Source organism: Ammodytes marinus (assembly GCF_949987685.1).
Source record: "Ammodytes marinus genome assembly, chromosome: 4".
Lineage (NCBI taxonomy): Eukaryota > Metazoa > Chordata > Actinopteri > Uranoscopiformes > Ammodytidae > Ammodytes > Ammodytes marinus.
This window is the reverse complement of record NC_137233.1, coordinates 17,359,113-17,383,147: the sequence shown is the minus strand read 5'-3', so window position 1 is coordinate 17,383,147 and position 24,035 is coordinate 17,359,113. Positions and strand designations below refer to the sequence as shown.

The 24,035-nt window shown below is 37.7% G+C and overlaps 2 protein-coding genes and 1 long non-coding RNA gene across 3 annotated transcripts; 2 read left to right on the top strand and 1 right to left on the bottom strand.

Moving 5' to 3' along the window:
- Nucleotides 1–3,785: 3,785 nt before the first annotated feature.
- On the bottom strand, nt 3,786–5,219 carry h1m (linker histone H1M; the record flags this gene model as incomplete). The annotated part of the gene is made up of 5 exons (XM_080026561.1): nt 3,786–4,064; nt 4,441–4,487; nt 4,567–4,675; nt 4,756–5,012; nt 5,129–5,219. The coding sequence occupies 5 exons, from the start codon at nt 5,217–5,219 to the stop codon at nt 3,786–3,788; spliced, it is 783 nt and encodes a 260-aa protein (XP_079882687.1).
- Nucleotides 5,220–6,117: 898 nt separating this feature from the next.
- On the top strand, nt 6,118–12,527 carry LOC307249709 (uncharacterized protein; the record flags this gene model as incomplete). The annotated part of the gene is made up of 13 exons (XM_080026560.1): nt 6,118–6,151; nt 6,485–6,511; nt 6,654–6,722; nt 9,651–9,701; nt 9,955–10,005; nt 10,090–10,164; nt 10,811–10,909; nt 11,265–11,289; nt 11,686–11,705; nt 11,803–11,840; nt 11,965–12,034; nt 12,288–12,328; nt 12,444–12,527. The coding sequence occupies 13 exons, from the start codon at nt 6,118–6,120 to the stop codon at nt 12,525–12,527; spliced, it is 684 nt and encodes a 227-aa protein (XP_079882686.1).
- Nucleotides 12,528–12,858: 331 nt separating this feature from the next.
- Nucleotides 12,859–13,673, top strand: LOC307250118. The gene is made up of 3 exons (XR_013844866.1): nt 12,859–12,990; nt 13,478–13,528; nt 13,617–13,673. It is a non-coding gene; the product is annotated as an uncharacterized lncRNA (long non-coding RNA).
- The last annotated feature ends 10,362 nt before the right edge of the window (nt 13,674–24,035 follow it).

The following is a 24,035-nucleotide window of genomic DNA, read 5'->3' as shown; positions in this document are numbered from 1 at the left end:
GCTGCTCGTTGAGAAGAGATGATACTTGCTTTGGCGAAAAAAGTCACCAATAACACCAGAAAAAAAGCTAGATTTGTCGCTTGTCGCTGTTTTGAAAAAAAAAGTCGCGAGGTCGCGGTCGGAGAGGTCTTGATGTGATAGGGCAAGAAGACATGGCCGGTGTACTTTTTTTCAAGCTCTCTCCGTCTCCCTTTCAGCAGTTAACTTTTCAATATTCGTCTTTCCTCGTTTTTTTGCTGTCTTAGCGGTGTTAGTTGTTAGTATCCTGGGAATGGTAAATTGAGGGTTCGTTTGTGAAGACATTGCCACTCGCTGTCCGCCGTAGTAGCCTTGTACCAAACAGTAGGCTAGTGTCAGACTGCTAGGGTCGTGAACGCTCACGCAACTGACGCATCAACGTCGTTGCCAAGGTCCCACAGCCAATAAGAACGGAGAATCTGACCTCGCTCTGATTGGTCAAAATTAACATGAGCGGTGGCAATTTTGGGGGGCAGCACACAGAGGCAGGGGGGAGCAAAGTGATAAAAAAATATTTTCAGACCACTTCACCTACATATAGCTGAATGGCTATTATGACAGTTTTGCCAAATATTACAGTAAAAAAACTCTCAACTGCCGCTTTAATACCAATAAGATTAATCATGTCTGTGTTCCATTTTTTGGAGCCAACTCCAGGCTTTTACTAGATTGACCAAACAATTAATATTGGTTACACCTGTCCTTTGCCAAGTTCCCTACAACCCCAGGGCACCTAATGCAGTGTTATTAAAAAATAGTTTTGGAAACTGCACAACTAAAGCACAACATCCACTAACATAAGGAAACTTGCCGTGTGTTCTGCTTCATGACCAATTTGGGTAACACTTTACAATAAGGTACACAAAAAAAGAGTAGTTACCCTTTTAAAAAGGTTAGTTACCCTTTTGAAAAGAGTAGTTACCCTTTTCAAAAAGAGTAGTTACACTTTTCAAAAAGAGTAGTTACCCTTTTTGAAAAGAGTAGTTACCCTTTTTGAAAAGAGTAGTTACCCTTTTCAAAAAGAGTAGTTACACTTTTGAAAAGAGTAGTTACCCTTTTGAAAAGAGTAGTTACCCTTTTGGAAAAGAGTAGTTACCCTTTTCGAAAAGAGTAGTTACCCTTTTCGAAAAGAGTAGTTACACTTTTGAAAAGAGTAGTTACCCTTTTGAAAAGAGTAGTTACCCTTTTCGAAAAGAGTAGTTACCCTTTTTGAAAAGAGTAGTTACCCTTTTCAAAAAGAGTAGTTACCCTTTTGAAAAGGTTAGTTACCCTTTTGAACTAAGTGAAATTTGCCTAAGTCGAGAGTTTGAGAATGCTTTTCCTCTAATAACTTTCAAAATGTTCAACTTTTTCAGGAGTTTGAAATTACCTCCTCTGGAATGGGCCCCAGGACCCCGAAAATATGAAAATATATGAAAATATGTATGTGGATCTGAAATGTTATTTTCCAAAAATGACTCCACAGCCCCATTCTAAGTGGATGGAGAAAATTCAAAAACGTACCTTTTCAAAAGGGTAACTAACCTTTTCAAAAGGGTAACTACTCTTTTTCAAAAGGGTAACTACTCTTTTTCAAAAGGGTAACTAACCTTTTCAAAAGGGTAACTAACCTTTTTAAAAGGGTAACTACTCTTTTCAAAAAGGGTAACTACTCTTTTCAAAAAGGGTAACTACTCTTTTTGAAAAGGGTAACTACTCTTTTCAAAAGGGTAACTACTCTTTTCAAAAGTGTAACTACTCTTTTTGAAAAGGGTAACTACTCTTTTCAAAAAGGGTAACTACTCTTTTCAAAAAGGGTAACTACTCTTCTCGAAAAGGGTAACTACTCTTTTTGAAAAGGGTAACTACTCTTTTCAAAAGTGTAACTACTCTTTTTGAAAAGGGTAACTACTCTTTTGAAAAGGGTAACTACTCTTTTCAAAAGGGTAACTACTCTTTTCAAAAAGGGTAACTACTCTTTTTGAAAAGGGTAACTACTCTTTTCAAAAGGGTAACTACTCTTTTCAAAAGTGTAACTAACCTTTTCAAAAGGGTAACTACTCTTTTCAAAAAGGGTAACTACTCTTTTCGAAAAGGGTAACTACTCTTTTTGAAAAGGGTAACTACTCTTTTCAAAAGGGTAACTACTCTTTTCAAAAGGGTAACTACTCTTTTCAAAAGTGTAACTACTCTTTTTGAAAAGGGTAACTACTCTTTTCAAAAAGGGTAACTACTCTTTTCGAAAAAGGTAACTACTCTTTTTGAAAAGGGTAACTACTCTTTTCAAAAGGGTAACTACTCTTTTCAAAAGTGTAACTACTCTTTTTGAAAAGGGTAACTACTCTTTTCAAAAAGGGTAACTACTCTTTTCAAAAAGGGTAACTACTCTTTTCGAAAAGGGTAACTACTCTTTTCCAAAAGGGTAACTACTCTTTTCAAAAGGGTAACTACTCTTTTCAAAAGTGTAACTACTCTTTTTGAAAAGGGTAACTACTCTTTTCAAAAAGGGTAACTACTCTTTTCAAAAAGGGTAACTACTCTTTTTGAAAAGTGTAACTACTCTTTTTGAAAAGGGTAACTACTCTTTTCAAAAGGGTAACTAACCTTTTTAAAAGGGTAACTACTCTTTTTTTGTGTACCTTATTGTAAAGTGTTACCGGAATATTCAGCATTTAAAAAAATCCCAACGGAGCAAATTTGGTGCCTATTCCAGTATAGAAAAACTTTACACATTTCACAGACACTGGATTAACAAAGGTCCAGTAACTTCATTTTGCTATGAGGTTCTGCAGCTGGTTAGTCACAAATCACAATATTTGTAATGGAAAAGGTCTTCATAAAACTAGGGGTGCTGTATGTTTTTACTGTAGTCATTCTTGCACTGACAATTTTTCTCTGACCTGTAGGAGGCGCTGGGCACATGTCAGACACGCCTCTCCAAGATGGAGCTGCAGCAGCAAGTGGCACAGCTTGAAGGTTTGGAGAACGCCACAGCACAGACTCCTCTTGAAAAGCTAATCAATGTGCTGCTGGCCATTACGGCAGTGGTTCTAATGTTTGTGTCCACGGTGGCTACTTGTGTGGTCCACCTGATGAAAAAATGCCCACTTATTCCTCTACTTCTTGTGGTACTCTTCTCCCTCCGGAGGCACTTGGATGCCATTTCAGAGTATCTCATTCAATCTCTCTGCACTTTACATCCTGAGAAGGGAAACTATCAATAAATGGTCTCAACTCGAGCATCTTCAGGAATATATTGAAAATGTATGAAAGCATTAAGGACCCATATTTTACATTCCATAGCTCAAACTTCTCAAAAATGTCCAGGTTCTCACTTGATGAGTCAAACGCCTGCATCCATTAGATTGTGCTGCGTCACTGACCAGAAGTTCCCCTATGTTGGTCTTTAATTCCATCAACAAAAGCCTAAATACAACTGAAATAAAATGATATGGGAGGCTACTTATATATCGTAGGACAGTGCCGTAAATTGTTAAAAAATATCTCTGCACAGTGGATGAAGGCGTTTGCCAAAAGTAATTTATTTGAAAGGAAGCAACGTTTGTCAATCGACAAGTCATGCCTGATGTCGTTTGCAAAACGTTGCTTCCTTTCAAATAAATTAGCCAAAAAACGACAGTGTTCTCCTACAGTTATGCTGCTAAATTGAAACGCAGCCAAATCGGCAGTTTCATCTGAAAGTTAAATAAAAATATAGACACAAGAGCTCCAAAAAATTAATATTTTATTGCAAAACAGTTTAAAAAAAAAAAAACACAATTATAAATTTACTCTGCGGTCTTCTTCCCTCGTCTCCCAGTTGCTTTGGTAGCAGGTGCATCATTGACTGCTTTAGCAGCCTTGCCCTTGGGCTCCTTCACCTCCTTGGTGATCTTTGCTGGTTTAGTTTCAGATGAAGCAGGGGTTTCCTCGCCATCCCCCTTCTCTGCAGCTTTCTTAGCTTTTGGCTTCTTTGCTGGAGCAACCTTTGAGGTAGCAGTCTGTTCGGCTTTCTTTGAGGTAGCATTCTCTTCGGCTTTCTTTGACTTTTTGGCAGGTTTTGAGTCCTAAAAAATAAAAAAAATGGGGACAAAAAAAAAAAAAAGTCAATGCTGCACAACTCCCTAATGAGACAATAAGTCCAGTCAACCCCAAAATGAAGTTTAAACATTTGAAATTCTGTTAGTTCTTTATTAGGATATTTTCCATTTTATGTCATTGGTTTAGGCAAATAGCCATAAGATGGCACATTTTCACTGTAATATAATAACATTTTCATAGGGACCACCCCCCCTCCCCATGTAAAAAAAAAACGTCTTTATTAGAAAACAGTTATGGTCATTATTTGAACATAAGTGAAATTATCTTCATAACAATCTACTAGGAATTAGTGCATTTCTCTTAAAAATATTTGTTTTTGAAAACCACCCATAGGAAACTCACCTCCTGTAACTCCGACTGGTCATCAGCAGGGTCTTTCTTCAGGGCACCTTTAAAAGCGACATGCCATTAAAACAACTTACAATATTCTTTTTACATGTTTTAGGGACATTACCATTTTATTCATACCTGCTTTTTTGGGCTTCTTGGCTTCACCTTTGGCTGTTTTAGGCGCTTTTTGCACATTAGGATCTGCGTTCTCAGTCTTTCGCTTTGCCTCCTTGACATTTGGAGCGAGCTGAAGACGAGGGGACGACAAAAACCCGATTAGCGTCGTGATTTGACCTGTTTTGGTAAAGCTGCAGACAGTCCTCTTACCCTAAATTTCCCCGTTGCGCCTGTAGTAACGTTGGAGTTGGCAGGCCTCACCAACGTGCCTGTCTCGATTCCTTTTTTCAGGGCTCTACGGACCAAGTGCTTCAACCTTACCAAATCCACCGAGGGATATTTTTGTTTGATATAATTCTGTATCGCCTGGGATGAAACCCCTTTGCGTGAGTCCAACTCTTTAAGTGCCTCTTTCACCATAATGGCTGTGGAGGGATGAGCTGCAAGTTTACGCAGCGCTGCAGCATCTAGAGAAACATACACATAGCATAGCCTACTTAATTTCTAGCTTTAGGAAACTTGTAAAAAGGCTATAATATAGGGTTCAGTCACATTTTTCTGAATCTGTCGTGTGCGATCAGACCTGATGTTTTGTCTTCTTTGTCTCCCACCGGGGCATCACTGGTTGACACGGGCGGATCGGCAGTCTCTGCGGCGCGCTTTTTAGGAGGCATAACTGAGAATGCAATATAGGCCTATATTAAAAAAACAAGAGAGAGAAAGCAGCAGGTTACGTGAAGTCTAAAAATACGCTGCCTATATGCACGTTCAGCGTCTACCTCTTTATGCGGTTGTTTCCGGTGAAATGAGACCAGGTGAATCATATCGCGTCAGGTGCAAATCATTCGGTTAATTAAAGCGAGCGGGATCGAAGCGAAAAGAGTCAGCCTCTTTCCTCTGTCACTTTTCCCTTCATCTTTTTTTAAATTGCTGTATTTGAATGTGTCCACTTTCAAATTCCAATCCAGAAAACATTCACTGATTGTCAGTCATGGACTTTGGCATCCACTAACTAAGCACACACTATTTTCCTACAGTTTCACAACAAAGAATGTGTTGCTGGCTGTTGTTAATATAATATTAAACTTATTGAAATAAGACATGACTGAAATATGTTTGAGCTGCAACAAGATCCAACAACAATAGGCCTATACCTCAGCAATCTGTTGGAATTATTCACATTCAAACATATTATAACTGGGAACTCCTCCATGTTAGCCTTTTCCAAAATTCTTACAGCGTCATTATTTTGGCGAGTTCAACACCAACTAGAGCAACTGTGCAGCTTTATTTTGGAAATATGAGGCAAACTTTTATATTAGTGTTGAATTGATCAGGACAAAACGTGAATAGCAGCATGTTCGCTTAAACAGACAGCAAATGCAGGAGCACAAGAGTGTGCGTAAAAGTTGGAGCACTTTGTGAACAAAGGTTGGGTTATTTATGTGGCCTATTTGAGTGCTTCCGCTCTGATACTTGCTGTGGTTTTCCTGAGAGCGTGTCCTGTAAAGTGACATTTGTCAGACTCCGTGTGTCAGAAGGTTGTGGACAGTCTCAGTATTCAGATTCATCATGGCTGGACCCCTGTTGTTTGTCTTCCTCATGTGTAAGTTATGTTTTTAATTATGAATTGAGTTATGGCAAACTAATGCAAGTGCACACACGCAAACAAGACATTAAGAATAAGCCTGTTATTCTACACCACACTTACATTTTATCTTTTTTGTAGTTGATGATTTTACATTGTTCGTCTTATTTCCTTGTTGTTCTGTGCTGTTTATTTTTTAAACATATATTGTAGACAGGCAGTGCAGAGTCTGAACCAATTTCCACACTGGGACTAAGAAAAATATATCTTGACATATATTTTCACCTATTGTTATAATTAATTATGAACTTTTATTGTGTCTATTTATCTAACATGTTGTATCTCTAACAGATGCCTTTCACAAGATTCAAGTACAAGGTCAGTCTCTGCACATCTTTTGTATTCTATGTCCAACCGTGCTGTTACAACTGCAAATCACATTTTCTCTTCATGAATATCATCCTAATGTTGCAGCTATTAAGCGTTGTGCTCTTACAGTTGTTTAACTTTATATTTACAGCTTCGCCTTCCCCTAAACTGACAGTGAATACACCGGTGATCACAGAGAAAGACATTGTCACACTAAACTGTGAGACTCCATTAGATGTTTCTGTGTCTCAGTGTTATTTTTTCTTTATTTTAAGTGAAATAACTCTCATAGAACCCACGTGTCATAAGACTCTGACAGGAACTAAGCTTCTGGAAATTACTCATCAGACTTCACCTGCAGACGTAATATTGGAGTGTTATTATACCAGAAAGCTTGGAGCCTTAAATTCTCCATCTGCACACAGTGAAATTTGCTCCATCAGAATAAACAGTGAGTGACTGCTTTTCCCATTTTTTTTTTACTATGTAATCATTTATTGTTAATGCAAGACAACTCAAGTACCACGGTGTCATATTTGATGGATTGAAAAAAGGAGGGGAAAAGGGCAATAAACTATTCCCATTCCCATTAAGTTAATTAACCTGTTGAATTAAGTATTACAGTGAACGTTGTGATTGTTATAACAGCGTTGCTCAGACCCACCTCACACACAGAAAAATCATTAGGTATCAGCATGTTGAATGCTAATAGGTCTATGGTTGAATGTTACTTGTGTGAGGTTGAAGATTTACTTTGACTTTGTAATAAAAGAATAAAACCTTACAAACATGCATCAAATACTAATTAATTCCAAAGTCATTTATTAGGCTATAGGCTAACTGTTTTGAACTTTTCCCATGCATGTGTTCAAAAGCATATTTACAATGTTCAGAAACCTAACCCTAACCCTAACCCTTTGATTGAATCGGTCCCATCTTAAATGGCAATCCACCAAGTATTTTTAGTCTCAGCCAAAATAGTGGACCGGCTGACCAGCTAACAGCCCTAGAACAATGTTGCTGAGACCATGTTCTTGGTATTCTCTCTCTATATACTGCATATAGGCCTATACATGGTCGCACATAAAGTTGGAATAAAATATTTTTGACCTCATGAAATGATTGTGACAATGTGAATTATTCTTCATAGATAAAGCGTATATCTTCTCAAAACTGTATTGATCAATCTCATCCAAACATATCGCAGTGAAAATGAAACCACAATTATCGTTTGCCAACTGTGTATTCAGGCTTAAACACAATTGGGCTGCAGCTGGATACTATTGCAATTGGGCAGGCAGCGGCTAAGAAGGTATGGGCCGGTTTTCATTATGGAGGAAAAACGCCATGGGTGGTGCTGGATGGAAACGTCAACACCGCCCTGTACAGGGAAATCCTGGAGAACGGTTGCCTCCCACAAGCAAGAAGGGTCTGGGAACAACTTTAGGCTGCAATAGGACAACGCAAGACCACATAGGGCAGCTGTAGTGAAATAATTTCTTGAAGATTTACACTTTATCTTTCAAGAATAAATCACATTATCACAATGTTTCATGACTTTATGGGCAACCATGTATGTAAAAAGTTTTGTTTTACTGATTGCAAACAGGAGAAATAGCACTCATGTTAATTTATTTGTACACACATTAAATTGACAGGTTCAAATCCCTCTCCTTTTACTGTTTATACAGTGGAAAGAGATTCAAGCACGTCTCCCACAAAATCAGCATTCACTTTGACCACAGGTAGGACATGCTATCTAAATGGTGATTGAGAAACATCATTTCAAATCAATTCTAGAAAAGGCTCAAAATGTTATCTGTCGCCTGCTCAAGAGATTGGGAAGTCTCAAACCCATCACTTGCTATTTTTGTTATTCTGAACGTTTCAAAACGTTTTCTTTTATTCACCAGGGGCCTATTGCATAAAAGTGGAATTAAGATATCCAGGATTATTGATAAAGCCAGCCTTGACAAAGTCTAGCCTGGGCACTTTGGATTAGTCAGTTGCATAAACGCCAATCCAGGATGACAAGGGGCTGCTTTGTCAAGCCAGGTGTAAGTAATTCTGTTAAGTGCCAGCCCACAGCTTTCAGAAGTAGACCCAGAGATCGAACACAGATTTACTGATGTGAAAATGGAAAAGACGGCCCATTTTCCCACAATGCCTTGCTAGTTTAACCCGTAAGTGAGGGGGCAGTTCATTTCATAGAGCAACTGTATTCTCTGCCAACTGATCTTGATGTCCCTGCATTGTTTTATGATAAAATAGTTGACAGTGAGCAGTCTGCAGGTGCATCTAAAAAATAGAATATCATGGAAAGTCCATTCAAAAAGTGAAACTTTCATAGATTCATTACACAAAGTGAAATATGTCAGGCCTTTTTTTTGGATGATTGATTGATCATGGAATAAAATATCCAGTATTTCAAAATATTAGAATATTAAAACCAATCAAAAAAAGGATTTATAATCCTCAAATGTCGACCTTCTGAAAAGTATGTTTATTCTAGATACAATTCACTTCATGTGTAATGAATCTAGAATATATTTAAATTTCACTTTTTGAATTAAATTACAGAAAAAGGAACTTTTCATTGATAATCTATTTTGTTTTAGACGCACCTGTATATGGTTATAGGTACAAAGTGGATTTATTTGACCCACATTTGCAACATCATCTGCCATCGATAATCAATCGTATAAATATAGCCTGCAATATGAACAGACTATCACATACATTATTATAATTTATATAATTTCATCTTAATCTAATTATAAATGGTTCAGGTTAAATAATAAAAAATAAGAACTATTTAACTAAATGACAATGCAGTCTTTTATGTGGTACCTTTAAAACAGGCTGATGAAAATAAAGCAGTACACAGAAGATCAAGGAATAACTGTTAAAAACCTTGATTTCAGATCGGAGTGACAGCTGACTGAACCAGTCAGGCAACAGAATAAGTTTATCCTTTACGTTTAGCCTGGTCCTGACCAGGCTAAACGTAAAGGATAAATCTCCATGGTAACTTATGTCCCTCCGCTTTTATGCAACCGGATCATGGCTAACGCAAGCCAGGATAACCGAAATATCCTAGGTTAATCCCTTATCTTAGTTTTATGCAATAGGCCCCTGGGTCTAACAGTTAGCAGGCCTCAGTCCCCGACTCCTGTAACTCCTGTAAGACAAACATCAGGTAACAGAAATACAGATATATGAATTGATATCTAAATGGTAATTGAGAAACATTACAAATCAATTTTCGTGGCCTTCCACCTCTGTAACTCCTGTGAAACCAGCACCAGGTAACACAATTGGATAACATTAGTTAATCACAAATTACATTTTTCTTCTCTTTTCGCCTGCTCAAGACATTGGGAAGTCTCAAATCCTTCACTTGCTTTTTTTGTTATTCTGAAAGTTTTAACGCTTTTTTTTTTATTCACCAGGTCTAACAGTTAGCAGGACTCAGGCCCCGACTCCTGTAAGACAAACATCAGGTAACAGAACTACAGATATATGAATTGTGATGTCAGTATTATGAATATTTTGAAATGTATTCTTCTTCATCCTTCATCCATTAGGTTCGACTGTTTTTACACCAAGGGACACCAGCAGTTTGATTTCTACTACCCTCACACCACTGTATCCATCATCAGGTGACAAAACGACTCAGTTTGCCAATGATTCACACTGACTGACTTTATTAGACAGAGATATAGAGGAATTACAGATATACGCAACACATAGACCCATGGACATTTATTAAATATGTTATTTAAATTGTTTATGAAAACTTTCTGTGTCCTCGAATAACATTTACTGCTAATCTCACTATTACAATTAATGTGACCTCTGCTGTTCAAACTCTTATGAATTTGGCATCAGTAGACAATACTACATATTATATTAAAATGAATAGATCAAAAATGACAACATGCATTGTGATAAATCTTTAAAAAGATCTGATGATTTATTCATTACAATAGTTCAGAGTTAAGACACCGATCATTATTAAAATCCAAAAAGTATTTTTATTCCCTAGGCAATTTGACATTTTTGGAGCAACTGAGTTTGAGTTACACCAACATTTCCTTTTTGCAAAATGTTAATTCACATTAAGTGTCACAAATTAAATTTTTGTGACACTTAGATGATATATGCATTTCAACTGCAAAGCAATATACCTTGTTCCTACTTTTTATATATATTTGCTGTGACATGCACTGGAAGAAATTCATAAGGTACACACAGACCCCTTGTGTTAAAAGTGAAAGTGAAACTTCTTTGTGGCCTCCAAAACAGAAACATGGATATGGAAGCTGGTAGCTGTGGCTGGTCTTGGAGCAACTGTGGGTTTTATCTTATTGGGTTTGGCACTTCTCTGTACCAAAAGAACAGCCGGTGAGAACTTGATTTGAATGTCCAGTGACACTTGGATGTATTTTCCCTGTCTGCTGTTTAAAATAGCTCTCAGAGAATCTGATCAGAAGAAAGTGTATGTCCAGTAATAAACACATAAGGGATCATATTATTTAAATCAACAACATGAAATACCATATAAGAAGGAAGCTGGGGTGGTGGAGGGAGCTGTGGCATCAAACGGCATTGGTATCAGTCAATAAGCAGAATGATAATGATACATGTCACTTACACCTGTTCACCTGCATGAATAGAACTTTACTGGTCAGCCAATACAAGGTCATTTCAATATTTTGCCTAAACTAATGCTTCTCTCTCACTTTGTTGCATTTTTTAGAACGTTGTACTTGTTCTTACAAGAGGTAACATTTTTCTCTTTTACTTTTTTAAGCAAAAGCTGAATACCAATGTATTATCCCTCACTACTTCTACATACAGTAGTTCATGCACTTAAATCAGCTGCGTAATGCAGCTGGTCCTTGCATAAAGCCACTGAAACAGTTCTGGAAACAGTGCCTTGCATGAGGGCAGCAAGACACTGGTTATGGAATCAGTGGAGAGACATTATTCACCTCCCCCAATCAAATGACCCCATTAATCCCAGGAGTTGAAAGTAGAACACATATAAGGGAAATACATAGGGAAATATATCCCTCTGGATATTATATGTATTGACCTACAATGCAATGCAATTTTTATTTTAATTACAATGAAGACGTACTTTTAATTTAAACTGTTTTCCTTTTATATATGTAAAGGACTGAAGCCACTGCCAAGGGTAATGTCAAAATGTATTACACTGTATTATTCATACATACTGTATTGCATTCAAATTTTAGTTTTCTCGTTTATAGAGGTGTTTTTTTCTGTTGCAGATGACTACATGTACATGATAAATCTTGACCATGAATTGGTAAATCAGTTTTTTGTTGTTGTCCATTGTAACATTCACGTAAACAATCAATCATTTGAATAGCAACGTGTAAAGTTATTTGAGTTCCTCTAACTTCCTCTCCCCTCTTTTTTGTAATCTTAAGTTACCTGCTGCAAGTATTACTGAATCCTACAGTGTGATCACTTCAGCACCTGGTTCTGACTTTCCTACTAGTGAGTTATCTATCTTTTCATTTCACAGATAAAAAAAAAATGGCAAGCACAACAATTGCGTTTTTTGATACATATACATTATTATGTCAGCATACACATATTTAATCATCGAAGACTTATTGCCAATGTCTAAATTTAAATAAACACAATTACTGTCAGAAACGTACATGTCTCTTTTTATATACAGATGGTTTAGTATTGTTCAATTGACTAAAACAATCATCATGGTGTGTGGTTTTTCTCTTACTTGCAGGTTCTGAGAAACTGAACCGGCAAGAGTCTCAAAATAGGGACGTAAGTGAAACATGAAGCAAAGTATAAATGTTTGCTATATAGGTTTGAAAGTGATATAAAAGTGATATATACATATATTTAAAGACTTCTTACCGTTTGTTTCTTTCTTTTCTAGCCTGACGAATATCATTTTTACTCCACCATCCCCAATGAGCCACCTCCATCTGCCATGGTGTACAGCAAAGCGCAGGCACATTGAAACACAAACTCTCTTGTACTCCATAGAGAAACAGAAATCATGGAATGTTTTTCTTTTGTATTGTATCTTACGATATAACATTAAAGTAAATCGATGCTGTAGGGACCGACCAGGTGGTTTGTTCATTGTGTGAATTCTATTTTTATATTTTGAAAGTCGCACCTCCTTCCCAATCACTTCCTGTGACTTTTGATTTCTCCTGTATAACTGGCAAACTGCCCCTCCGATAAAAGCTCTGTGATTTAGTTGTACTTTTTCCCAGGCTGTACAGGTAAGGTAAAAGGTGGAGGAAGTTTCCCCTCTTGTCGGCAGACTATGACAGGAACTGAGATGCTGAAGATGGCCAATCAGGATTCACCTGCTAAAATGACAGTGTTAAAGTTAATGTGTTTTTACACTGTAAAGCTCGGAAAGGAAGATTCTCCATCTCCAAACAGTGGCATATCCTCCATCACCATACACAGTGAGTGACTGCTGATTTTCCCATCCATCAATATTGTTGTGTTCTAGTTCTGAGAACCAGCACCAGTAAAGTGGCATGGTTTACTAATGAGTGTGTAAGGGTTTGCAAACCAAAAAAAGAGAGGCTGATTTAACATCCTCCACCACATCCCACTGTTATTTATTAGATCCAGATATACCCGGTTTATTGTTAAATTATGTCAGAATATTTGTATTTAAAGCAACAATGGATTTGATTACACAGCATTATATTAAGTGTTACAAACTTGACACACAAGTTCTTATTTGAGTTAGCTTTAGTAACAGGATATGTGTGGGGGTTTTATCACTGTATGGCCCCGTCTGCATACTAACAGCAACAAAAACAATTGGCAAAAACTGGTTTCTAGTTTTGTGGAAGTCAACTCAAGGGATTCCACCAAAATGCTGTCCTACACAATTGTCCACACATTAAACTGACAGATCTTTTTCAATTTCTTCTATTGAAGCAATTGAGTCTCGCACGACACAGACTTCACAGACTTTTACCATTACTAAGGGTAGGACATGTTATTCATTAAAATTGAAATCCACAATATTGTCACCTACTATATATTTTTAAAGTTTTAAAATAATAATTTTCTACAGGTCTGACAGTTACCATGCCTCCTGCTACCACTGCAACTCCTACAAGACGAACAAGGTATTAAGATGACATACATATTCAGTGGGATTTTAATCAAACCCATATTGTACTTCTGAGTATTATGACTATTTTGTAAAAAAAAAAAGGTCCCTTGATTCCCTCCCCAGGTTGGACCTTTGGTGTGCCAAGTAAAACTGGTCATTTTGTGTCTACCACTTTCCTAACATCCATGAAACCAACATCAGGTGACATAAAGTTTCACATCAACTCTTGTGTTGATATAAGCCAAACGTATTTATCTTCTTTTTTTAAATAATTTTCACTGTGATAATATTTTATCTTATATTTAACATTATTCGATTTGCATAATGCTTACTTCAAACATGATTTATTTAAGATGTTTATACAAAGTGATTGTCCTGAAAGGATGGACATTCAGTTCATGCATTAGAGATGTTAGCCATTACAGTAGACCTACCTACAAGCTAATTTATAGCCTAAAATATAATATTGTTATGTTTTTGTACCTTCAAGAAACAGATCATGGTGCAACTCCTTTGTATCCACAATCTGGTGATGATAAACTAACAGGTACTGTAGACTAAATATTCTTACCACAGCATCAACATGCCAACATGCGTTGCTTTGTATGTTTTGGCATACAAAACATACAAAGTTTTTGTAATGCACTTATTGAGTTTGAGTGTTAGTACCCATGGCACTAAAGATGGCTTTTTATTTTTTCTGCAACCCCAATGAAAACCGCTTAAGTAGTAACAGTAAATTAAATCAGTAACAAAGCAATACTTAAAGGAGAAGTAAGCGATATGGTCCTTTTAGCTAACTTCCTGTCAGTGACTGCAGTTAGTAATCCCCTCCCACGCCACTACGTCACCACCAAATGAACATGCAGACGTCATCGTCAGATAGTGTCGCGATGGAGAGCAGCGAGTCATCGTTCACAGGCACAGAGACCCGCCTCTAGCGCTCTGTATCCTGAATGGATAAAAACGAGCGGGATGCTCAAAATTTTATCTGGCAATTACTGCAAAGCGAAATGACTGGGAGACCTGTGTTATGAACTCTGCATACTGTTAAGTGATTACTGTATGAATATAGAGTGATTTAAAGGTGAAGTAAGCAGTTTATTTATGTTAATATAAGTGTAAAATCGCTCTTTATTCATACAGTGATCACTTACATAATGTGCGCGTTTCATAAAGCCGATCTCTCAGTCAGCTGCTTTGCATGTAATCGGCAAATAAACTTATTGTAGTATTCCGAAATTTTTATCCAATCAGAAGAGAGAACGCTACAAACCGACACATATACACTCCATGGTCTCACTGCCGGTGCACACCAGAGCAACAGATGGGTGAATGTGTATGGGTCTACAATGTCGGAGCAGGTAAACATCCTTCCCAATGTCTGTTGGTGATGGTTTTTATCATGTTTAATCACACTGATGGATCTGAGATGATGCTAGATAACTTGCTGCTTGAAGACCGCAGTGCAATAATGTGGTGACGTAGGGACGAGCGAGCTCTGCTAACTGCAGTAACTGACAGGAAGTTAGCTAAAAGAACCATTCCGCTTACAGCACCTTTAACACGTATATTAACAAAAAAAATATCACTTACTTCTCCTATAACTTTGATTTCATGTTTTTGCTGCGCACTGGTATTGGTGCCTGAAATAATGTTGTTACAGACAGTCAAGTTATTTTGGAAATGTTGTGAAAAGCAAAATTGACTCTTGTTTACCGTTTCTCCTATTCCAAAGCAAAAATGTGGATATGGAAGTTTGCAGCAGCTGTAACTGTGGGCGTCATCTTGCTGGTTTCGGCAGTTCTCTGTAACCAAAGAAGAGCTGGTGGGAACTGTGTTGATTTGTTTGTTCAATAAAGTACGAATCAGTTTTTTATTTGAGTGTTTACACATTCCGTATTACACAGTCATGTAAAATGTCATGAAAAATGTCAATTGTGTGAAACCACTCCCCATCATTTTAATTTTTTCTTTTTAAATTGATGCATTTATAGAAGCACTCGAAGTTGCATTTGAGATTTTTTCAATTTGAGCGGGTTAAACCACTACTCAAAATGTATAAGCCACAAAAAAGCTGCTCCGTCAGTCAGCGACAGTGTTCAAGAAACTGGCCATTCATAGCAATTGGTTATACAGTTAGATTAAGCAAAATGGTAACTATCCAACACAACATTAGATTTCAGCTACATCAACAACACCAACAATATAAAACAAATGTAACACATAACGATGTGGATCAGCAGAATAGGTTCTAATGGCCACGCTGATACCAACACAGCTGCTTTACGAGCAACTGATGGTCACTGCTCTGCCAGAAGTAACAACATTCTTCATTTGGGTTAAACTGGTTCACACAGTTGTCCTTATACACACATTTTGGCTCAGATCTTAAACCAAGCCAATTGCAGTTTTGCGATGCTCAAGAATCAACTTAATGCAGATTCTCATTTGTTCAGTTGAACAGAATTCACAAAGCTTAACGGTACTAAAAGCCAATTGTGGTCAACTGCTTGCAAAACTGCTATCTCAAACTGAATGTACAACATGCGTATAAGAGACCACCACTGGCTGCACTGAGACAAAAATAACTTCCTTTGCTCGAACATGAAACTTACCACATGTGTGTGCGCTTAATACTGAGAGACAATAAGGCATCACTGTTCTCTTATCAGCTGGTGTATCTTTTTAGGGCTAAATAATTTGATTAAAAATGTAATGCTGTCCTATTTACACACACAAATGACTTATTTTTGTTCTGAGAATCATTATTTGAAATAAAGTCCAGACTTTGCAATAAAAATCATGGGAAGCTATCATCTGACGGTTTGTGGTCTTTCTCAATAGCAGGTTCTCATGATATGGAATGCTGGGAGTCTGAGAATAAGAACAGTGTAAGTTTTACACAAGGAACATTACTAATATAATGATTTATACAGTATTTATGACTAGACGTTAAAGTTGGTTTCTGTCTTTTCCCAGTCTGACAAATACCATGTGTACTACACCATCTCTGAGGAGCCAGCTGCCACAGACCTGAAGAACATGCTGTACAGACACACTACAACTGTTGTATACTATAAATAGATACACTTTGAGTGTCTGAGACCATGATCAGAGTGTCACAACATGCCAATGTGTCGTAGGCTACACAGCGAACACAACATAACACACACGCACACGCGCACGCACGCACACACACACACACACGCGCGCGCACGCACGCACACACACACCACACACACTTTATTTCTCAAAAGTGTGGTAAAACTATGTGGTCACTTTGACAGGTTATGTCTAATTATATTAATGTAACATTTTGTGATCTTCATCATGCTTCTTTTGCAAAATGTTTTTCTGCTTTAAAATAAGGAGAATAAAGCATGTTCATAATCCCCGTTTTTTCTCAGTTTTTTTTTACATGAACTGTATTTATTTTACAAACTTTACATAATAATTAAATATTTGAAAAAAAGAAAACTATGACGGCACAGCTGTGCCAAACTCTTTCATGACTGGGGGGATAACCATCGGAGACTACAAGAAGTCACGGCTCTTAGCAAATAATAGGGTATGAAAACAAGACAGGGATTTTTAGACGCTCCAATCTATAACTGTACATGTAGACACACACTTGTATGCAGACATTCTTACCTCAGGTGAAAATTATGACATGATACAACTTCATGACACAAGGTCACATTTTAGTGACTTGTTGTGTTCAAAGGCGTCAAGGATGTACATGTGTAAATGAAGGGGACATGTTTTGAAGTTCACCCTGTATCACATGGCACCATCATGCTTTGGTTGAACGAGTGACAAAGAGACTTTAACTGAAGTGAACAAAACCACAGATAAACAGATAAGGTTTTACAGCTCTCCATCTCGCCTATAACAATCATTGTCAAGTTACCTTTGACTGAAAGGCAGTTCATGTTAGTACTTCCTTCTCTCATTTTTTTCTCTCTCTCGTGATCCTTTTACTCTTTCGTATTGACCTGTAAGTATGTATTGTGGTTTTCCTGTTCTGCAAAATTACATTTGAATGTCAGGAGTCCATGTAGTCAGCCACAAGTGTAGTCTTGGACATTGACATTATTCAGCTGCATCATGGCTGGGCAAGTGAAGTTTGTCGTCTTTATGTGTAAGTTATACCTTTCATCACTTTATTTCATTGTAAATGTAGGTCATTATTACACATCATTTCAGTTGCATTTTGGTTGCAAGCCCCAGGTTAGGATGTAATATCAGATTCGGAATGTAATGTGTTTATGTATAGTATCATGATGTTTTTACACTTTAACTAACATACATATTAATCAGGTTGAAAGAAAAATGCAACAATAACATTAAGAGTTTACTAATTACATGTTTCCATGGTTGACACATTTCTTTTCTGAAACAGACTGCTTTTCTCAGATGAAAGCACAAGGTCAGTACTTCGAGATTAATATTGTTTTTTTTGGCCAGATGCGGCTGTGCTTACAGTATGGACAGTTCAGTATGAGCCTGCAACTTACTTGACCATTTCTACAGTTTAACCATACATTACTTTTACCTAATTTTATACGCTGTACATCCAATCACAATTGCCATGTAGGAATTGTATTATCTTCATTCAACTATTTTGTATGTGATCCACCTTTGTTTACCTCTGTATTTTCAGCTCTTCCTCAACCTAAACTGACAGTGAACCCATCCATGATCATAGACTTTGACTCAGTCACACTGAACTGTGACACTCCACCATCTGTTTCTGTGTCTGAGTGTTATTTCCACACTGTAAGAGGAGAACCTGCCAAAAGCTTCTCTTGTGTGAACAATGTGACAGGAACTGAGCTGCTGAAGATGGCAAATAAGAGTCCACCTGCAGAGGTTGAATTGAATTGTTTTTACCTTGATGGACGTAAATCTCCAGTGAGTGACACTTGCTCCATCATCATTCGAAGTGAGTGCACATTGCTGCTGTGGACTTACTGTATATTAGGATATCTTGCTACAGCATCAGCAAGAACAACAATTTTATTTCAGATATTATGTATCAGCATGTTATTCCACACTTTACATTCCATTTTTTTGTAGTTTGTGATTTTCCATTGTCGCATTTCCTGTGTTCTTGCTCTGTGCTGTTTATTTGTAAACATATTGTAGACGGGCAGTGTAATTAGAGTCTAAAGTAATTTCCATAATGGGACAAATGGAAATATATCTTACTTATACCTTTTCACCTATTGTTGAAATTATCATTGAATTATTATTATCAATTGAATATTATTATTAACTATTGCAACTATTATTGCATCTATTTATCTAACATGTTGTATTTCCAACATATGCCTTTCACATAATTCAAGTACAGGGTCAGTCTGCAGATCTGTTGTATTTTACGTCCAACCGTGCAAGCTGTTGCCACTGTATAGGAAATTTGTTATAGTTTATTAATTTGAAATACCACAATTTGTTGCACAGTATTTTTTTCTTTACTTCCTTGAAATTAAATCTCATTTTCTCTTCATGAATATTATGATATTAATACAGCTAATACATGTAAGCTCTAACATTTGTTAAACTTTATATTTTCAGCTCTCCTTCCCCCTAAACTGACAGTGAATACACCTGTGATCACAGAGACGGACTCAGTCACACTGAACTGTGACACTCCACCATCTGTTTCTGTGTCTAAGTGTTATTTCCACACTGTAAGAGGAGAACCTGCCAAAAGCTTCTCTTGTGTGAACAATGTGACAGGAACTGAGCTGCTGAAGATGGCAAATAAGAATCCACCTGCAGAGGTTGAATTGAATTGTTTTTACCTTGATGGACGTCAATCTCCAGTGAGTGACACTTGCTCCATCATCATTCGAAGTGAGTGCACTTTGCTGCTGTGGACTTATATAACGATATCTTGTTACAGCATCAGCAAGAACAACAATGTGGCTCTTAATGTGATGGCAGTGTCTTCAGTGGAAGTGTTAGACGATAGGCATCATATTTAAGCAAAAATGAATACATCTCATATAGAGTTTGGGCCTTTAATGTTATGCACTGAACATCAGCATGACTTTATATGAATTCAAATTACAGTTATTTAATCCAATGTTTGCCTTATTTTTCAGCATCTCTTGCCCCTAAACTGACAGTGAATCCACTGGTGATCAACGAGACAGACTCAGTCACACTGAACTGTGAGACTCCATCATCGGTTTCTCAGTGTTATTTCTTCCTCTTAAGTGGAGGAAGTGTCCCCTCTTGTCGGCAGATTATGACAGGAACTGAGATGCTGAAGATGGCCAATCAGGATTCACCTGCTAAAATGACAGTGTTAAAGTTAATGTGTTTTTACACTGTAAAGCTCGGAAAGGAAGATTCTCCATCTCCAAACAGTGGCATATCCTCCATCACCATACACAGTGAGTGACTGCTGATTTTCCCATCCATCAATACTGTTGTGTTCTAGTTCTGAGAACCAGCACCAGTAAAGTGGCATGGTTTACTAATGAGTGTGTAAGGGTTTGCAAACCAAAAAAAGAGAGGCTGATTTAACATCCTCCACCACATCCCACTGTTATTTATTAGATCCAGATATACCCGGTTTCTTGTTAAATTATGTCAGAATGTTTGTATTCTAAGCAACAATGGATTTTTTTTTTACACATTATTGTACTGTTACAAACTTGGCACACAAGTTCTTATTATAGCTTTAGTAACATTATATGTGTGGAGGTTTTATCACTGTATGGCTCCGTCTGCATACAGACAATAAACCCTGGGTCTCCAAATCTGTCAAAAACATTATAAATAAGAGGAATATAAGCTTCCTTCAGGGGGATATGACACAGAACAGGGATCTGTCAAAACAGGTCAAAAAGGAACTCAAGCTCGCAAAGCTAACATACAAGGACAAAGTTGAGAAATTACTAAGTACTGGCAACTCACGCCCGGCATGGGAGGGTGTGAAAAATATGATGGGGATGCAGTCAAAAAGACATGACATTGCTTGGAATGGGTCAACCGACTTTGACCTGTCTAACGAACTCAATGTTTTTTATAACCGTTTTAATGTCCATGATTTTAGTGAGGAGGTGTCTGGTTTTAAAGATGTTGATGTTGATTTTAACACTGTACATAGCAGTGTGTTCATTGACGAGGCCATGGTTTTAAAACTTTTCCGTGGTGTTAAGGAAAGGAAAAGTCCTGGTCCAGATGGCATTGGAGGTCGGCTGCTGAAAAACTGTGCTGGGCAGCTGGCAAATATTTTCTGCTTCATTTTTCAGTTGTCTTTACAGCTGCATAAGGTTCCTCATCTGTGGAAGGACTCAATCATTGTTCCAGTGCCAAAGAACAACACACCTAAGGCACTTAATGACTTTAGGCCAGTGGCACTTACCTGCCTAGCCATGAAACTGTTCGAGAAACTGGTGAAAAATGCACTTATGGACAATGTACAGGATAAGTTGGACCCTCTTCAGTTTGCCTATAGGTCAGGCAGAGGTGTGGATGATGCGACAGGGATGCTTTTAAACATGGTTTTTAAACACCTTGAGGAGGCCAGGTCTCTTGTTCGTCTGCTCTTTATTGATTTCTCATCGGCTTTTAACTGCATCCAGCCCCATGTTTTAGCAAACAGATTGAAGAGTCTTTTTAACATTGATGCTGGCCTGCTCAGTTGGTTGATGGACTTTTTAACAGTCAGGTCACAACGGGTGAGGGTGAATGGCGTTCTTTCAGATGTTCTGTTCTCCTCCACCGGATCCCCCCAAGGCTGTGTCCTCTCACCTCTTTTATTTGTTTTATACACAAATGAATGTCGTAGCCGACATGATAGGCGCCACATTTTAAAATTTGCAGATGATTCTATTATTGTGTCCCTCCTCAACGGTGACGACCCTGAACACGGTCCTGTAGTGAGCGATTTTATGTATTGGTGTGAATCATCCTTTTTAAATATTAATGTGACAAAAACAAAGGAGATGTTGATTGATTTTAGGAAAGCTCCATCCCCCATCTCCCCTGTTTTAATGCATGATCAGCCTGTTGAAGTGGTGCAGCAATACAAATACCTTGGGACTGTGATTGATGAAAAATTAAGCTTTGAGCCCCATGTCGATGCTGTGTGCAAGAAAGCACATCAGCGTATGTACTTTTATCGGAAGCTCCGCAGTTTTAATGTTGACACCACTTTTATGAAAATGTTTTATTCTTGTTTCATTGAATCTATTCTTACTTTTTGTTTTGTCTGCTGGCACGGGTCACTTTCTGTAAAGCAGAAAAATCGGCTGCAGGCACTTGTTAAACTGTGCAGCAAGATTGCTGGAACCCAATTGAGCAACCTCAATGACCTGTATAAGGTCAGGTCACTGAGGAAGGCCCGCTCAATCATGGCTGACTCGACCCATCCCCTGTACCCTGAGTTTACCCTGCTGCCATCAGGGCGCAGATACAGGCTTCCACCTTGCCGAACTAACCGGTGGAAGAAATCATTTATGCCTGCTGCCATCAGTCTGGTCAATGACCACATGTAAATATGTGATCTGTTTGTGTTATTTGTTGTCTTATATGTTATATGTTTGCCATCTTTTTACACTGCTGGCTGTACAACAAATTGCCCCTCGGGGATAATAAAGATACCTTGAACCTTGAACCTTGACAGCAACAAAAACAATAAAAAACCTTTCTAGTTTTGTGGAAGTCAACTCAAGGGATTCCACCAAAATGCTGTCCCACACAATTGTCCACACATTAAACTGACCAGTGGCGGCTCCTGACAATAATCTCAGGGGGGGCAATTGTTGCCATGATGGGTAAAATTACCCAAAATGAAGCTAAATCAGATAGCTAACATGACAATGTCATATTGCATTTAACAGTTTGTTTTTCCTGTTCATCTGGCATAACCACTCTGGCACCATTAGACAAGCATTGTACTGTACAGTATTTTTGGAAATTAAGTTAGTTAATTTTTTGAATAAAATGAATTTAGCTCTAAAATTATTTAATTATCCGGCTGTGGCCATCACAGATAACTTGTCATCTACCAGTGTGCTCCTCAGATAGGCTTCCTCTAAAAGTGAAGAGACCTGCTCTACAATTAATCACAATAATCTGATTGACTTGACAGTTGTGTTCTGATTCAACAAAAATAGATGCTGGCATAGCATATGTGCAATCATCACATTGGTTTGCATTACTACTGTCTACCTTTCTTTATATGTCCATGCTGTCTACAGCACCGTTACTTGGTAGGCGGGTTTATGACAGCAGCTGTCAGAGTAAACAGTCTATGGATCAGCTGTTGAACGGCGCAGGCTCGTCCATATGCAGATTGATGTTTAATGATGTTTGATGTTCCAACACAGTGGAAAAATAGTTCTGAGTTTTTGTTTTAATGAAGTGTATTAACGGAATCGGATGTCAATTGTGCGTTATTTCGGTGGGCTGTCTGTCTGTGTGCTTCGACTTTGATGCTGTGGTTTCTCTGAGAACATGTTCGGAAAAATGACGCATAAGTTTGTCAGAGTCCATGTGTCAAAGGATTGTGGACAGTCTCAGTATTCAGCTTCATCATGGCTGGACGCCTGTTGTTTGTCATCCTCATGTGTAGGTTAAAGCTTCTTTATATAGTTTCCATATGAATGAGTTACGCCAAACTATTGCAGGTTCACACATGTTATCAAGACATCCATATGTTATTTCAGATATTATTTATCAGTTTGTTATTCTACACCACACTTACATAATTTTTTTTTGTAGTTGGTGATTTTACATTGTCTAAGTTCCTGTGTTCTTGCTCTGAGATGTTTATTTGTAAACATTGTAGACGGGCAGTGCAATTAGAATCTAAAGTAATTTCCACAATGGGACAAATGAAAATATATCTTAACCTTTATCTTTCCACTTATTGTTGAAATTATAACTATTGCAACTATTATTGCGTCTATTTATCTAACATGTTGTATTTTCAACAGATGCCTTTCACAAGATTCAAGTACAAGGTCAGTCTCTGCACATCTTTTGTGTTTTATGTCCAACCGTGCTGTTACCACTGTATGAGAAGTTTGTTATACTTTATTAATTTGACTAACTGTACACACAATTTGTTGTACAGTACATTTCATGACTATTATCATATTAAAATAGCTAATACGTGTATGCTCTAACATTTGTTTAACTTTATATTTTCAGCTCTCCTCCCTCCTAAACTGACAGTGAATAAACCTGTGATCACAGAGACGGACTCAGTTACACTGAACTGTGACACTCCACCATCTGTTTCTGTGTCTGAGTGTTATTTCCACACTGTAAGAGGAGAACCTGCCAAAAGCTTCTCTTGTGTGAACAATGTGACAGGAACTGAGCTGCTGAAGATGGCAAATAAGA